At 33.7% G+C, this 17,355-nt stretch overlaps 3 protein-coding genes across 6 annotated transcripts; 2 read left to right on the top strand and 1 right to left on the bottom strand.

Moving 5' to 3' along the window:
- The first annotated feature begins 4,061 nt into the window (after positions 1-4,061).
- On the top strand, positions 4,062-5,484 carry LOC106387011 (dehydration-responsive element-binding protein 2G-like). Its single transcript, XM_013826840.3, has one exon. It carries the CDS (start codon positions 4,140-4,142, stop codon positions 5,016-5,018), a length of 879 nt encoding a protein of 292 aa, XP_013682294.2. The 5' UTR covers positions 4,062-4,139; the 3' UTR covers positions 5,019-5,484.
- A 1,438-nt stretch (positions 5,485-6,922) lies between these two features.
- Positions 6,923-10,563, top strand: LOC106386580 (CCR4-NOT transcription complex subunit 11-like). 4 transcript variants are annotated; one of them, XR_001277539.3, is made up of 12 exons: positions 6,923-7,173; positions 7,387-7,497; positions 7,613-7,699; positions 8,049-8,102; positions 8,248-8,390; positions 8,509-8,665; positions 8,735-8,872; positions 9,278-9,349; positions 9,430-9,503; positions 9,598-9,728; positions 9,927-10,008; positions 10,227-10,563. XR_001277539.3 is itself a non-coding variant. In XM_013826415.3 (12 exons), exons 1-12 carry the CDS (start codon positions 7,021-7,023, stop codon positions 10,322-10,324), a joined length of 1,311 nt encoding a protein of 436 aa, XP_013681869.1. In that variant the 5' UTR covers positions 6,923-7,020; the 3' UTR covers positions 10,325-10,563. The 4 variants fall into 4 exon arrangements, 2 of the variants coding, with proteins under 2 accessions (XP_013681869.1, XP_013681868.1); XR_001277540.3 differs by having other exon boundaries at positions 9,924-10,008; XM_013826415.3 differs by having other exon boundaries at positions 9,587-9,728.
- A 4,016-nt stretch (positions 10,564-14,579) lies between these two features.
- LOC106385411 (disease resistance protein ADR2-like) lies at positions 14,580-17,228 on the bottom strand. Its single transcript, XM_013825334.3, has 2 exons — positions 15,590-17,228; positions 14,580-15,159 (listed from the first exon to the last, which is right to left on the bottom strand). Exons 1-2 carry the CDS (start codon positions 16,102-16,104, stop codon positions 14,580-14,582), a joined length of 1,095 nt encoding a protein of 364 aa, XP_013680788.1. The 5' UTR covers positions 16,105-17,228.
- Between the last annotated feature and the right edge of the window lie 127 nt (positions 17,229-17,355).

Genomic DNA, 17,355 nt, shown 5'->3' with positions numbered 1-17,355 from the left:
TCTAAATTAGTTAACCAAATGTTCAATTTTACATTTTAATAAAATTTATTTTGGTCATTTTCTTCATTGAGTGCTATTTTTGTAACAAAAACTTAAAAATAGATGTATCTTAGAGAATTTCTCTGAAAATAATTACACATTCTTTTTTTTTATAACTGTAGTGTGATCCCAAATGTTTTTTATGCCCAAGAACTAATTATTACGACGTCCGCAGAATCCGTATTTTCTTATCACTTAAGGCGTTCCGGATTACTAAGAGGAATCAAACCCACGGCGGTACTCATATTTGTAAGTCCTTAACCACTAGGCCAAAGGCCACTTGGTTAAATAATTACACATTCAACCCCCTTTTTCCAACTCTTCAACCCAAACTATGTACATCTTTTTCAATAGCACTAACTAGAGATTTTTGAGTCACACATTTGCCTCCACACCCCCCCCCCCCCCCCCCCCCCCCACCACGTAAATTACACTTTCAGTTAATTCTGTCATATTTTTTGAACGAATGTAAGAATTTACTTAATCAAATATTCTGTCATAGTTTATGCATATTATCACTGCATAAATCTGATTCCATGTTGGATCAGATCAATCGGGTTATATATAAAGTTAGATTGATTTTGGTTTGAGTTAGAGCATAGCGTATGCACGTAAGTTTTATAAGCTTAAAGCTCTGTTTAATTTCTTTTATATGTCGACCAATTTCTTATTTTTATAGGATATATTGAGGGGAAAATATATAATTTGGAAACAATCAATCAATGTGGTCCCAAAGCCTATTATACACTAATATATATATATATATACATTAATTTGAAAGTAACATACAGATAAATCTTTCTGAGTTTTTAAGGTTATTGTTTCCATGCGATTTTATCAGTTCCAAGAAGTAAGGGAGCAGAAGAAAACAAGTGTCGCATCTTCAACTATGTAAGAGTGACACTCATCCCTACACTCACCACGTCTTAGGCTCTAACTATCTTACACTTGTTCTTTTCTCTCCCGTTAACTTCACACTTCTTCCCCATGCATTTTAAGAAGCCGATGGCCGATTTGTAGTAAATTTACAAGGACTCTCCTCTTTATTTATAAGAAAATGATGAATAGAGGATTTTAATAAGTAGTGGTAGAATAATAGGTACTTCGGAGCGAAGCACCTAACGAATGGTTGAGCCATGTGTTCTGAGTCGCTTGCCAGACCATCCTTCGTCTTGACACGTGCGACACAAGTACGACATATTCCATTTTCGCATTATAGTATATATTTTGTCCCTGATTTTTGTTATTTTATCTAAATTGTTATACCTATCCAGAAACATAACGGGAAAACTGTTTGGAATAAAACCGGTGAAACTTATCACTAAGTCAAACCAGAAAACGAAAATCACAGAATCGTAACCACTACGGAAATTTAAAAGTAGAAATAAATATTAAAAGTTCATAAACCCAAAATACTGTATTAGTCCGTAGAAAGAAACCGTAATTATTAATGGTTTGCTTATTTTTTTTCTTTTTAACATCAGACCAAACATGTTCAAGACTTCTAGATTAACTTGTAATAAAAAAAAGGTAAAAATTAACCAAAAGGTATATCAAATAAAACATATACAGTATAGTTAATTATTATAATACTATAAGAATATACATTCTTATAGCTCTATACTCACTGTAAATAACTGTTATTTTAATACATTGAAATTTAACTTAAATAAGAATGATGAGAAATGTTGGAAGCGACAGCGTCATTCAGGTAAATTATACTATAACTAGAGGAGTGTCCGCGCTCCGCGCGGAATATTGTTTTATTATTGCTAAGAGCATGATTTTTTTTGGATAATGTAATTATGTTATCGTTTTTATTTTTTAAGATCATTATTTGATGTTTTTAGTTTGTTATGTAGTAGGTGATAAGTTAATATATTTTGCGTTTTTTTTTTTTTGAATAATGTGTTGTTGTGTGTATAGTACTTCTTAGTAGTCAAATGAGCCCCTAACGTAAACTAATATTGAATTTCAATAACTTTGCATCTACGCATTTGTTGATTCTAAGATTAACGGTTTCATCGTCAAAATTGTATTATATTTTTTTCATATTTTTGAAAATTATAATTTTTAAGATGTTTTTTGCCCTATCCCCATATTTTAAACTTGAGCCCTCACCGTCTATGTATTTCGTTACATTTCTGGTGTGCGGTGCTTCTCACCATCACCGGAAAAAAACTCACATTTTTCTCTTGTTCTTCTTGCCTTCTTCACCTATGAGATTATATGGTATTTGTTGCAGATCGGGTTTATGAGTTTTCAGTTGTTCGGTTGCTTCCCACGGCATTGTAGGCTGTTCTAGTCCATCTTGATTGCTCATCTTCTTCCTTAGATTTCAGCTGATGTTAGGAACTGCATTGTTGGGGTCGAAAACGGTTACGACGAAGTTAACGTCCAAATTCCCGAAGAAGAAAACGTAGAAACCTTCTTCGACAAACACTTTTTCGAAATAGATTCTTCTTTACGAAAAGCTTTGCGGAGGAAACGCGAGTCATCGGACAAGAGCTCGAAAAGGGTCGCTACGCAGCAACCGAACGCGTGTTCTGCAGCGACCGAGCTCGAGCCAAAAACTATGGAGCCGTCCTCGAGCTATGAAAGAGAGCATATAAGTCAGAACACCAAAAACTACATTTCATCATGTTTGTCACTCGAGATTTGGATAATGTTTTCGTTCGTGTATGCTATGTGGGTTTGGACGGTTATTTCTGGTCTCAAGTTTAGTCTCTGATTTTTTGGTGGTTGTCTTCCATTCTCCCTCTCTCAAGTTGTTTCTTTTCTTTCCATGTTTTCCTTGGTATAAGTGTGCGGAGTTAGTTTCTTGGAGCTTTGGTCCCTTCTATCCAGAGCTTTGTGGTTTTTCAGTTGCATGCCGTATTGTATGTTCTTGTTTAGTCTGTGAGGTGTTTCTTACTTTTTAGCTACTGGTTGTGATTCTGGTGTTTTAGGCATATATTTTCCTGCTTTTTGGTGGCTTTGGCCTTTCGATTATTATTCTCCTTTTGGCCCGCTTTCTTAGTTTATGTGTTGGTTGTGTAGTTTCTTATTCTTAATTTGATTATCTTATGATACTAATAGTGAAATAAATATAATTTGTAAATGAAATAATAAAAATTAGTAAAAATAATAAAATGATGAAAAGTCTTGCTATTTTTAGGTGTGAATAAATTAAATATTTAAAATATATTTATATTATTTTATTTATTTCTTGAATTTTAGAAGTGTGAGAAGGATTAAATAATACACAATTAGAAATTGATGGAGAAAATTGCAATAATTTAAAAGAAAAAGAATTTAAATACAAAAAAAAAACATGAGGACACATGTCAACAAACCCCCCTTCCACATGTCATAAGAAGGGAAAAAGCCAACTTTATATATATAGATAGATATAGATATTTTTGTTGGCCTGGTGAATTATACATTTATACCACCTTAGAGCATGATTATCCGGGGTCTTTAGTGGGTTTCTTAGTGCGTGAGTTCCCACAAAACCCTTAAGGATCGCTTACAAAAACTACTAATTAAGAACTGATCTTAGTGAGTTTCTTACACTGTTCGCGGGCCCCACTGACACGTGGCGGCCCGTGATTGGGTTGCTTCTTAATTTTTTTTTTTTTTTTTTTTTAAAAACTAAGAAACCCATCGTGGGTTTCTTAGGGATAATCATGGCCTTGTATATGATCGAAATTTAAATGTCTATATTGAAAAAGTCTAAATTCATCTGTTGAAAAGGTTTTAAAATCACGTTTTAAGCATATAAAGCTGTTGACAAAAAGAAAAAGCATATAAGGCTTTAGAGAGAAAACTTGTCTCATCATCAAAATTTTCCAGTGAAAAAAAAAAAAAAGCAGTGGTCGGGGTCGCTTTCTTGTAACACAGAGCCATTTGAATAAACAAAACGAGATTCCTTAGTATACATAAACACACGTAGACATTCATACAAATGCCACGTAAGAATACATATACTCCTGACGTATCCATGAATACATATAAACATACGCTTCAGGTTTCACTTTAGTATTTATACGTACGTACTCGTTACAAATTTAGTTAGTCTAGATCGAAACTGAAAATATCCAACTCTCAAAGAACACACCATGGAAGAAGAGCAACCTCCGGCAAAGAAACGAAACATGGGAAGATCTCGAAAAGGTTGTATGAAAGGTAAAGGCGGTCCTGAGAACGCCACATGCACTTTCCGTGGAGTTAGGCAACGGACTTGGGGTAAATGGGTCGCTGAGATCCGTGAGCCTAACCGTGGCACCCGCCTCTGGCTCGGCACTTTCAATACCTCAGTCCAAGCCGCCATGGCTTACGATGAAGCCGCTATGAAGCTGTACGGACCCGAGGCTAGACTCAACTTGTTACAACCACAACAAAAACAAAAACAAGAAGTAAAGAGGAACTTGTCCTTTTCTGACCACGGGTCAGGTTCTTGGTCTTATAAGCTCGATACGATTCGTGGGCTGGACCTTGGTCTCGGCCCGTCTAATGGTTCACGCGGTTCGTGGTCGGGGAGTTTTAGCATTCCACGAGAAGATGATCATCATAATGTTTCTTGGTTGTTACCTAAACGAAGTAGTTCACAAGATCAAGAAAGCGTTAATGATGCGAGTGGCTTAGCGTTTTCGAATAAGATGCAACCGAGAAACTTGATGATGACTCCGAAGAATGGATCATCGAATGGAGTTTGGTCTAGGTTTCTTGTGGGACAAGAAAAGAAGACAGAATATGACGTGTCATCATCGTGTGGCTCGTCAGACAATAAGGAGAGTATATTGGTTCCTAGTGGCAGTGGCGGAGAAGGGATGAGTAGGCCGGAAGTGGAGGTGGAGGTGGGAACAGGGTATTTGGAGATGGACGATCTTTTGGAGATTGATGATTTGGGTTTGTTGATTGGCAAAGATGGAGATTTCAAGAATTGGTGTTGTGATGAGTTTCAACATCCATGGAACTGGTTCTCTGAGAGGTTTTAGTTTTTCGATGTTATTATTTATTAAATATCTTTTAAGATCAATATTTAGGATTGTTAATTTGTTATATATATACGTCAAGCGTCGTGGGTTCTTTCTCTGCTTGCATGTACTCGTGTATAAATATGTTTGATTGCGTGTTTGAAATTATACTAAGGATATGTGAAAGGAACTCTCTTTTTTTATTATTTCACTAGACAACATCCTCAAAAAAGAAAAAGAAACACAAGTTAAATATCCTTTTCAAAAAAAAAACACAAGTTAAATACTTCAGTTGTGAGATCTTGCCTAATATATTCACAGCCAGTTTCTTCTACCATCACCAAAGGCCATCTTCAGAGGTTGCTGTTGCTCATTCTCATTCTCTTAATCCTCTGACTAACCCTCTGCCTCAGGCATCATCATCCATGGATTGATTTAATAAATATTATCAGGGGCGAATCCAGACTAGTTTTAATGAGTGCACTATTATTGATTTAACAAATATTTAATAATATATTAAAATAAAATATTAAATTAAATTACGAAATTTAAAGTAAAAATATTAAATTTTAAATATACCAATTTTAAATATTATATTTAAATATATATATTTAATACAATATAATAAGTAACCATTAAATATTTTATATTTGCAACAAAATTAAATATCTGTTTACTTAAAACTATTTTACTGTAATTTATTATTAAAAAGAAGAAATTTGTTTAAAATAAGATATTTTGTTGTTGTGAGGTTAATGAAAAAAATGTGTATTGAAAAAAATATATAATTTAAAATATAAGTATTTTGTTTTTGGAGTTTACATTATGATGTTTTCTTAAATGGGTTAAGTTTTTTTAATAATTAGAAACCTTTAATAGATTAAGATTTTAGACATAAATGGCTTTAGAATTCAAGTTATATTAATTCCTTAAATTGACTTAATGATGATCATCTTTTTAAACATATTTAATTTGTTTTTGTTCTTTCTGGATTTTATCTATTTTTGTGGGTGCAAATTATAAGTTATTACGAGTGCACATAAAAATTTTGTACAAAAATACATTAATTTTCAAAAAAGTTATGGGTGCATATGCAGTTATGCACCCTCTTCTCGTATCCTAACTTCGCCCCTGATCAAATAAATCCGTAAAGACTTTTATATTACTTCTTCAGATTTTTTTTTTTACTATTACTGTTCTACTGCTAGTTTTGAATATGGCATCCACGTTGTACAAACACATTCAATAATAATTTTAGAATTACAGAATTTTACCACATTAATTATGATTCTATAGTCCTAAACTCTAAATAACTTTAACAACAAAAACATCCCAAAATCATTAACTTTAGCTAATCTAAACCCTAATTTTAAACCTATAGTGCTTAACTAAAAAAAAAGAACTTTCTTAGATTTTAACTTTTATAAAAAATATTTAAATATGTTTTCAAAATATATACAAAATTAACATTGTTGAACCGCTCTCTTCTTATTCGCTAGTGTTTTATAGTTGATGAAAATTATAAGTTCAGATGAATTTCTCGGAAGCAAGCTACTGAGGAAACGAAATGGATCTCATTTTCTTTTGGTTCTCGTTGAAGGTTGAGAAGGGCAAACAATATATGATGATTTTGAATCCGATCTAATGGAATACACCGGAGTGATGAGTCGAACGAAGCAAGTTAGGAAATATTTAATTTGAGTGCTTTTATTCGAGTTGATCCGTAACTAAAACTTTATTCTCATTTCGGGTTGATTTTATGATTTTTTTTTAAATAATAAAATAGATACAAAATTAAATTTCTTACCATTTTTCAAGGTAAGGAAACTATCAGGAAGCCAAAATTACAACAATAGCCTCAAAAGACTCTCTAAAAAGACTGTTGACCGCAAACCTTCCAAGCCAAGAAGAAGTATAAGGTCAGTTCCACTCATATAGAAAGAAAGACCAAGTCCCTTTGAAAACAAAAATCATCCACACAGATTGAATTGGGAGAATCTAAAGGTCTCTCGATCAACGAACGATGACGATTATGAAGATGGAAGAGACGGCGGTTGTTTGGACGCTGCTCCAGTCGGATCTCCGCCCGATCCAAGACGTTCTCTCCGAATTCAACTCCAAGTTCACCCGCTCTCGCTACTTCCCAGTCTGCTCCTCTCTTTCCATCCTCTTACAGGCACGTGCTCTCGTCCCCCTCCCGTTACCGAGCTCTGTTCTCGATTTCGTGACAGTAGCGAGCTCTGGTGGGCGGATGCGAAGGATTTGATTTTTGAATCTAGGGTTTTACCGAGTGTTCGAATTATCTTTATATTTATGTCCAGTTTGCTAGGGCCCACTCATTGGTTACTTTCGGTTATCGAAATTGGGATTTGGTTAAACTTTTTTGCAGGATCCGATGATACTGAGGAGTACTGATCGTCTAATTGCATTTGCTATCATGCACCAGTGTTACTCTTCCCATAAACCATCTTTAAACCCGTTTATATCGGAAATGATAAATGTAAGCAGCCTTTTCATCGTGCGTCTTATATCTATATATATATATATATATTTGATTTATGCATACACATGTCTTTTCGTGTGAAAGAATAACGATGTCTATTGCGTTTTTGTAGGCTGCTTGTAATGAGCAAGCGGAGAGGTATGAGAGAGCTTTCCTTCTCCACCTCTTTCAGTGGAATAGCTACAACAATGCTAAAGAGGTATATGATATAGCTCTTTCTTTGAGCTCTTTGCCTGCTTTTTTTTTTCTCCGTGTAAGCTCAAAAAATGTGTGCTCTTGTTTTTGTTAAGCATGTTATGTATTCAATGAATTCGTGTTTTATAACTGTCCTGTGGACAAACAATGTCCATGTTTTAAAAGAAAAAATATTTTGTTGAGAATCTCTCTAAACATTTATTGTATAAGCACTGATTAATTAGAACAATTGATTTCTTAAAGGTGTTATGAGATCACTTTTCTCATTCTCTCCCAAAAGTTCTGATGTGTATTTTTTTTTTAAACTCCCCGCGATCTGTGGATTCTGATTAAGTATTCGTGCTCTCTTGCAGATTCTCAAACTGTCAGGTGCTGATTATATCAAAACGTTTGATCCTTCAACTAATGTAAGAGCGGATGAGGCATAGACATCTTTTATTCTAGTTACATCTCTGTCCATCTTATCTTCATCGTAACTGTTCATGTATCATGCCTAACACTACTTGGAGAAGCTTTTCTGGTTAGTGATTTAGTATGTTGATGTTCTGTCAGGAATTTCCCGAGCTAGGAGAGCTGCAACGAGAGTATGGCAACAAAGCTGATGGACCATCTAGTCACATGTTTGCAGACTATGCTCTCAAAAAGCTATTGCATGATCCTGATGTTCCTCGTGGGTGCGATCCTAACTCTCCAGAGTACGTAACCTATTAGTTTATGGGATTCCGATTCTTTTCTAACTGCTTTACAGTTTTGCGTGTTATATCATCACGTGCCAGTTTTTATGGATGATATTTATGTCAAATAATCTTATAGGTTTGATGTCCAAGTCCAACCTGGAGGGATTTCTAAAATTGGATCAGGTGATAGAAACGAAGCCGTATCTGGAATATTGGGAAGTTTGACTATGGGGGGATTAGCTCCTAGGTGGATCCGTCCTTGTCCTCCGAGGTACCCAGTTCATCAGAGCGAGGTAAGGCTAATATTTTAAAACTTTTTTAGAAAATCATACAGCTGACCTTAGTGGTTCACCTTCTTACAGTTGCTTTGGATTGATCCTGATAACAAGCATGAGCTTGTCTGGGATGATAAAATGTGTGCTGACACTAGCAGAGGCGCAACAGTTAGAGACTTGCTTATTAAGGGTTTAAAGGTGACACTTTCACCTACAGAGCAAGAGGTATGTACTACTCTTTATTCTTTGATATGTGCGCAGAGTCATACAAGTAGTGGTTTGCTCTAAGTATAACATTAGTGCTTATTTTGCTTTAACGCTGATAAGTGAGTTAAACATAACATTGGAAAAGTTACTACACATGCACAATTTTTAAAGGTTGTAAATATAGCCATTGTAGTTTTGAGAGAGAAGTTGTGCTATCACTTTATCCCTTTCTTGTTGAATAAAAGAATTTCCATCTCCCAGTAGGGTATTAAGAGTGAACTGATTGTATTGAGAGAGTTTATGGAAAATAACCATTTAATAGATAAAATAGTGATAATATAATTGCCTATATAGCTGTATCAAATTTCAAACTCTGGATCCTGATGTGAATTAAACAACAAGTTTTATTCATTTGTTGGCCAGGACATCACTACGGCTTTAGCAAATGACCCAAAGCTTGTCTATCACTGTGGAATAACTCCACGGAAGCTGCCGGTATGTGATTTCGTTATCTGGCAGTTGTGTTATCATTCTCTCGTATCGTCTCTTCGGTTGATCTAGTTTCTTACTCTCAGCAATTAGTAGAGCACAATCCTCAAATAGCAGTTGAGATTCTCACCAAGTTGATTAACTCTCCTGAGATTGTTGAGTAAGTCATCTCATCTTATCAGTTCCGCTATTTACATTCTTAGAACAATTTTGAAAGTAGGAATCTGAGAATGCTCGGTGCAGCTATTTCACAGCTCTTGTAAGTATGGAGATGAGCCTGCACTCGATGGAAGTTGTAAACAGGCTCACAACTGCAGTTGAGCTTCCCAAGGAATTTATACGCATGTTCATCACTAATTGTATATCGTCTTGTGAGAACGCCAAGGTATTAAAACAAAGCTTTCTATGCAGCTATTAACATCATTGTGTAGTTATGTTTCAAATACTTGTGCTCGTGCTCTGTTATTACGTGCCTATCTGTATATATTATCGGATTTGTTGGTTTAGGATTTGTAAATTCCTTGTATTTGGTTGTTTCGTTAATGGGTATAGTGACAAATTGTTTTTGCTCGATGTGTAGCAGCAAGACAAATACATGCAGAATAGGCTTGTACGGCTTGTTTGCGTCTTCTTGCAGAGTTTAATTCGTAACAACATCATCGACGGTATGTATTCTCTTCAACTGTTCTCATCTTTTTTCTACATTTTTTAACTGATTGCTATCAAATTTGGTGTTTTGCTTTGCCAGCAAGACAAAGAAAGATAAACAGACACATTCGCAAGATGAATACCATATAGTCTATGATTATGTTTTAGAAATGTCAAATGTGATATATGAAATGTGTAATTTAAGTTCTGATGAAATGTTTTGTTTTGGTAACAGTGAAGGATCTATTCATAGAGGTTCAAGCTTTCTGCATAGACTTTTCGCGGGTTCGAGAAGCAGCTGGTCTCTTCAGGCTCTTGAAAACATTGGAATGAATAATTGACTCTCTTTTCTTCTTTTTTCCTTTCTCAACAATCTTCGTCTCCTTTTTCATTCTATTTTCCCTGAGTTCTTTTGTATCCAATCAAAGACAGCTCTAGTATTTTTAGATTCCTTAATTTATAATATGTATGTTGACAAAAGATTTTGGGTTAGACTGTAATGTCTTAGGAGACTGGCATTCACATTCTCCTTATGGTATCAAACGCAGGTGCTACGAGCACTTTTGCTAAAACTCGATGAAACCAAGTCCCGATTGGAGATAAACCAAACAATCTGATTACATTTTGATCATGAAAGCTTGACTTATATCTTGTGCCCAATATATGAAATTGTATTTCTGTTTCTTTTCCTGAGAGTTTGATAAAGATGGCTTTTATGTTTTTCCAATATAAGAAAAGCTCGAGGCTAACGGAATCGGTAATTAACTAATGAATGATTTAGTGTTGTGTATGAGTTATGTTGTGCAATCATAGCAACTGATTATATTTTGATATTCCGAGTAATTGTTTGATCAACTCTATGCAGAACACGCTTATACAAGAAGGAAAAGAGATGGCGTCAATTCTCTATACATATAGAAGCTGCGTTAAAGCACTCCCTCAGGGGTCCATCCTTGTGAATTTTATAGAAAATGACTTTGAGAATCATACTATGAGTTAATTCTTCGTTAATGATATACTTGCAGCTTCCCGAATCTATGAAGCATAGCCAGGCAGATTTGTATCTAGAGACATATCAAGTTTTGGACTTAGAAATGAGCCGTTTACGAGAAATTCAGAGATGGCAATCGTTGGCTTCAGCTAGAGTGCGTTGTATTCTTTCCTATTCCGTCTCTTTTTATTGAAATTCCTGTATTACAGATATAATGTGCTTATATAGTCTACGTCTCTGCAGCTAGCTGCTGATATGCGGAGGTCTTCTAGACCTGAACGGTGAATCAATGGCCCCACAGTCACACATATTTGGTGGGTTATCGCTCCTCTTTTGCCTTCTTTATACATCTTCAGACATTTACACACTCCTTGTGTATATAATTTAACATTGATTATACTTACTATAGGTCAATGCTGAAGTTGCTTGATATCTTGGTTCAGCTTGATCATCTTAAAAATGCTATTATTTCTCTTGGTATAAAAGGTAAAAAAAAAACATTATTTTTAGGTTGATTGTTTGTAGATTTTAGATTAGTTTTTAGTTTGAGTTTTTCCAAAATCTAGTTTTCACCCGATCAAGATTTAAGTAAAGTAGATTTCCTATTTTTTTAGAGAAACCAGATTTTCTAACTCTTTAACCATTTTGTACATAAAAACCAGAATCCACATTTTATGGGTTTTCCCAAGTGCTACGACAGTTTTCATCATTTTGCAATACATTAATTATTTTATATATAAAAGAATCACATCTAAAATAAAAGAAAACACATCAACAAATGGTTTACAAATAATATTATCTACAACTCAAACTTGAGAGTCTTTTTAGGTAAGTTAAATCCATGATATAATAACTAATATTTTGTACCACGAAACCCAAAGAAAAGTTAATTAAATTTTTTAGTTGTAAATATTATATATTTATTACCTCTAAATTTACTTTTTATTTTAAAACCCAAGGAAAAGTTAATTAAATATTTTTATAATATTTTAATTATGAAAATTTTATACACTTCTAAAAAATATATTTAAAATCTAGTTTAGTTTATTTTTTAAAAAGTAACTATTTTTGTGGTAATACTTAGTACTATTTATAATTGTATAGTAAATAATATGTTATTATTCATAGTTTTATTTTATTAATTTTTATTTTTTTCAGAAAATATTAATTTTATAAGAAAATATCTACTTTGTAAAAGCTACATTTATCCTAAAACACATGAATAAAAATAATCAAACAATTTTTAGGTAGATTTATTTTATAATTATTTAAATAATAATTTATACTATAAATTTTACATTAAGTTAGTTAAATTTGTTAGTTATAGTTATTATTCATTTATTACATAATATTTTTTTATTTAAAACTAATAGTTTTTATGTTAAAATATTTGAATAACATAAATATGTATTTTTACCATTTTTAAAAATATAACTATTTTAATTTTATTTTACAATGATAATGTTATTTTTTGTTTTAAATTGTTTTAAAAAAAATTATGTATGCTTTGATGATAGTATTTTTTTTCAATAATAGATATTTTACTATTCATAATATTTAAATTTTATTTTCTTTTAAAAGCAAAAAACAGAAACTAAAAACCAAAATAAAAAACCACCAATCAAGTTTTTCAAAAAACCAAAATCTACTGCAAAATCAAAAACCAAAAAATAAAAATCAAAAACTAAAAACCAAAAACCAAAATCCAAAATCTAGAATCTAACAAAACAATCATCACCTTTATATGATCTTTACATTCTCGGTGCAAATAGGACACTTGAATGTCGGTAGATTACTATATACTAGTATACTTCCCCGTACTACGCACGGGAAAATAATAATTAATTTATTATGTTAAAAATAGTATGATTCGTAGCAAAATTGATTGTCAGACGTTAATTCCCATGTCTTGTAATATTTGTAGATAATGCTTGAGTTCTATAATAATCACATTTGAGAATTTTCTTCTCCATTTAAGAGCTAGTTTTCTTTTATCTATAAATTAATAACAAAGCCCTTCATTTAGTTCAACTTAATTGTGTAACCATAAAAATCAAATTTGATTTTACATGAAATTTAATTTGAACAATTAATTAAAGGATTGTTTGGATGAAAATATGATATTTTAACTATGCTGTAAAATAAACACTAAGAAGAATATTACATAATTTAGGTATTATAATTAATTGATCAATATATAATATAATATTATAGATGTAAACAGAATAACCTCAACCAATACGTGCTTATATATATATATATATATATATATATATATACTACCCATGATATTTGTCATTATATAAAATACTATTGAAAATTTGTCAATCTTAAAAGTTTTCAGCATTATTTGATAGTTAAAGAGCAAAAAGAGAAAAGAAGAAAAAATATTAATCAAAGTTTTGCATCTGACCTATTAATCAAATCATGAGCAACACGTGGGTTGAGATCTCTTCGTAAATTGGAGTCCATCTTCTCATCCATTCTTTATGAACTCTCGACAACTTTAATCAGAACATAACTCTAAAACAAAAAAAAAATGATGAAATGGTGTTGCCAGCTTCTTCACCTTCGGTTGTAGTGGAGCCATTTTGGTCTGAGGAAGAACCATTCCTCTGCAAGAAAAGTAAAAATATAGAAAAAAAAATCAAAATTACACAACAAAAGATAATCTAATGTTGAGAATAAAAGAAGGATTCGGTACTAACTCATTTTCTAAACAAAAATAAACGGGTTGGCACCACCAACCAATGGATACCAAGGTATTTTCCAAAACCATCTATAACTTTCACTTATTTTTTTTAAATGACCGTTTCTACGGCTTCAGAACCTTTACAGTCCCATAAGATTGAAGATTCATCTTTCTCAGAGAAAACAAACATGAACATTTTTTCTCAGAGAAAACAAATATGAACATCTGCTGCTATGTTTTCGTGGAATAAATTAAACTATTTGTAGAAGTTGACGTAGTGTATGAGAAGAAGGTGGAGACAGTGGCTGAAACGGTTGATAGTCTTGAGACAATTAAAACGATTTTTTGCTTTTTTTTTATCATCACTTTATTTTTGATCTAACTGCAAATAAACTGTTTGTATTAGAATTCTTTTTTTTTTAATTTAATATTTTTTTTGAAAAAGAAATTGAACAATAAAAATGTGGCAGAATGTGATTGGTTATGCGACTTGCGATTTAGTATATAGGGTATATCTCACACTCTTTTAAGCGTTGAAGTAGTTTCCTAGATGCTTTTCTGTTGCCTCTTTTCTTATTATAGTTTCACCCTTTCCAGAACATTCACCCTTGCCACTTATCTGGAGATGCAGAAGATGTGACCAAAGCGTAATTGACGTAAGCACTTCTTTTACTGCTATAATCGAATGTTGTTGTTCATAGAAATACATCGAAAATTTGGCAGCCGTGTGCAATCCCTCCAATCTATAGACCATTTTAAGAGGCGTTAAAGTTCGAATTAGTTGGAATGACTTGTAGAGTTGTGCAGAGAAACAGAGGAGGGATGCTCTAACCTTTAAAAAACACTTTTGTCTTTATTCTTTACGATTTTAAAAAGCAATCAAAATACATATTTTCGATAGAGAGTTAATTATTCTTCGAAATGGGTGGCTTCTCCGTGAACTTGGAGACAACTATACCAATAGCAAATACGAGAGGCCACACTGATACTTTAATGGGACCGTCTCGTCCTCTTTCAGTGAAGCTGAGATTGATCGCGGAGACTATTAACTGACCAACAACACAGAATAATAAGATATTATCTGTGGAATTACCAAATCTTGTACTGTAGTCACGTGCTGGATAGTAGAACCAAGGAATAGGCAACTTGCATCGGAAATGAACTTTATGGACTCGGATTTTGTCAGTGAAGTCAATGATGGTGAGGATGAGAGAGAGAATTGACATAACCAAAGAGATTCTTGCGAAATAAGGCTTGCGAGTTGATGAAGAGAGCTGGTCCGCGACCGCTGATGTAATCTCCAGGAGCAAATTGATGATGACGACGAGGAAGACCAAATCAATGGAACACCTGCTTTTGTTGGTCGAAATTTTAGGATTTAGCGTGTTTAAGTCTGTCACTTCTCTAGCAATAAGATATTCAATCCTCTGTAAGATTCCTGTCACTTCTCTGCCAATTTTTTCAAATAGCTCTGATTCGTCGTCCCTAAAAGAGATGAGAGAGAGTGATAAAAATCAGACAAAAAATGATTTTGCTGACGATCCGTCCCGTTGTTCGGAACCCCGGTTCACAGTCCTGCAAGGCACCTCCTAGGTTATTGATACAGTTGGTGTTATTCGAACTCAGAATCTCAACTTTTAACAAGGTTCCAACAGGACAAGTTGTCACCAATTGATCTGCATGTTAATTGGTGATAACTAGTCTAGTGGTAGTGTTGTTAAAGAGTGGAATTTTGGGTTTACCAACAACCTAATTATGGAATCAGTGGAAAATCACATGTGAAGGGTTGGGATTGGTGCTCTGCAGGGGCTGTGAGCCGGATTCCGAGTGAGCTGGGACCGGGTTATCACAGATTTTCCAAATACGATTTAAAAAATGATTAATTGAAAAAAAAAAAAAACAAAAAAGAACAAACCTGGGACTGAAGATAAACCCCTTCAAACTGCACACTTTGTTCAAAGCTTGACTCCATCTTCCCTTCTCCTTGATTGTTTTACCACGACAAGTTTTCTCGAAACCTTTCCCGAAATCTCCGGTCTGTCTCTGCACATCATTTGGTCGCACTCCGTAGAAGACTGGCATCACTATTAGTTTACCAGCTTGCCGGCATTTTAAAATCTCCAAAAGGCCATCCAAACACCAGCTGGAAGAAGCATAGTTCTTGGTGAGCACCACGATAGAGATCGTTGATTCTCTAATCACTTGTGTGAGAGCAGGGTCGATGGTGTGTCCTCTCTCGATTCCTTCATCATCGAACATCGTAATCCTATTGCTGGTAAACTGTTTGTGTAGATGACTGATAAAGGTTTTACCGACGTCAGGTCCGTGGAAGCTCGTGAAGGCGTGGTAACTCAGTGTGCAAGGCGAGGGAGAAGAAGAAGAAGAAGAAGAAGCCATGAGATAGGGTTTCAAGTTCAGATATACAAACATGTATCTGGATATAATAAAGTCACATATACAAAGAAGTCATTGGAGTGATCGGAGTATTTGTCTCGGTCTTAAGTTTGTTAGTCATTGCTTTGAATTAAGACCGAGTAACTCGGTCAAAGTAGTTGTCTTAGTGGTCTTTAGTTGGCTTAGTAATTCTTAGTATTAGCAGGATTTTGACTTTGATGTAAGGCTATATATTGACATTTGTTTTCAGTTGAATTAATCAGAGTATTGAAAAACCAAAACAGAGTATTTGATCTTACATCACTCCTGTAATTTGGCATGTACTGAAATTTATTAGTAGTAGCCAATAAACCGTCTTCGCTCTTTTTCTCAATAGTCATCTAATGAATCCATACAAGACCTCCTTCACTTCCTGCTCCGTATGTATTCTTTTCTCATCTTTTTTTTTTACTTATTACTATCAAATTTGGTGTTTTGCTTTGCCAGTAAGACGGAGAATGATAAACAGACACATTCACACTAGGAATAGGAATACATGTGAAATGTGTAAATTTAAGTTTTGATGAAATGTTGCAGTGAAGGATCTAAGGTTCAAGCTTTCTGCATAGACATTTTCACGGGTTCGAGAAGCAGCTGGTCTCTCTTCAGGCTCTTGAAAACATTGGAATGAATGAATAATTGACTCTCTTCTTCTTCTTTTTCCTTTCTCAACAATCTTCGGTCTCCCTTATTTAATTGTATTTCCCCTGAGTTCTTTTGTATCCAATCGAAGACAGCTCTAGTATTTTAGATCTCTTAATATATATATATATGTATGTTGACAAAAGATTTTGGGTTAAGACTGTAATGTCTGATTAAGAGACTGGCCAGCACATTCCTTATGGTACCAACGCAGCTTAGCTCGTACGAGCACTTTTGCTAATTCTGATCCCGTTTGGAGATCAGCCAAACAATCTAGTTACATTTTGGATCATGAAAGCTTGGCTTATCTTGTGTCCAATATATAAAATTGTATTTCTATTTTATTTTTTTTTCCCTGTGTGTTTGATAAAGATGTTTTATGTTTTTTCCAGTATATGAAAAGCTTAAGGCTAATGGAATCTGTAATGTTGTCATCAAGTTTGCTTCATAGTAAAGACACAAAATGTAAATGCTTCGTCTTAAAGCTTTGATATGTAACCAAGTTCTCGAGAAAAATAACACTCTTTTTGTATACAGTAGTATTACCTAACTAAAACAAAGATTCAGAATAAAAATGGTATAATTAGATATCATCTCTGTATAATT

Source organism: Brassica napus, chromosome C3, assembly GCF_020379485.1.
Source record: "Brassica napus cultivar Da-Ae chromosome C3, Da-Ae, whole genome shotgun sequence".
Lineage (NCBI taxonomy): Eukaryota > Viridiplantae > Streptophyta > Magnoliopsida > Brassicales > Brassicaceae > Brassica > Brassica napus.
The sequence above is the reverse complement of the archived record's forward strand: the minus strand, read 5'-3'. Positions and strand labels throughout refer to the sequence as shown.

Excerpts from the sequence above, each read along its gene's own strand:
- LOC106386580 (XM_013826414.3), top strand. The coding sequence starts at position 7,021 with ATGACGATTATGAAGATGGAAGAGACGGCGGTTGTTTGGACGCTGCTC. Across the intron at positions 8,666-8,734 it reads ACCCAGTTCATCAGAGCGAG|TTGCTTTGGATTGATCCTGA; the intron begins GTAAGGCTAATA and ends ACCTTCTTACAG. Across the intron at positions 10,009-10,226 it reads TCGTAACAACATCATCGACG|TGAAGGATCTATTCATAGAG; the intron begins GTATGTATTCTC and ends TTTTGGTAACAG.
- LOC106387011 (XM_013826840.3), top strand. The coding sequence starts at position 4,140 with ATGGAAGAAGAGCAACCTCCGGCAAAGAAACGAAACATGGGAAGATCT.
- LOC106385411 (XM_013825334.3), bottom strand. The coding sequence starts at position 16,104 with ATGTTTGTATATCTGAACTTGAAACCCTATCTCATGGCTTCTTCTTCT. Across the intron at positions 15,160-15,589 it reads GGGTTTATCTTCAGTCCCAG|GGACGACGAATCAGAGCTAT; the intron begins GTTTGTTCTTTT and ends CATCTCTTTTAG.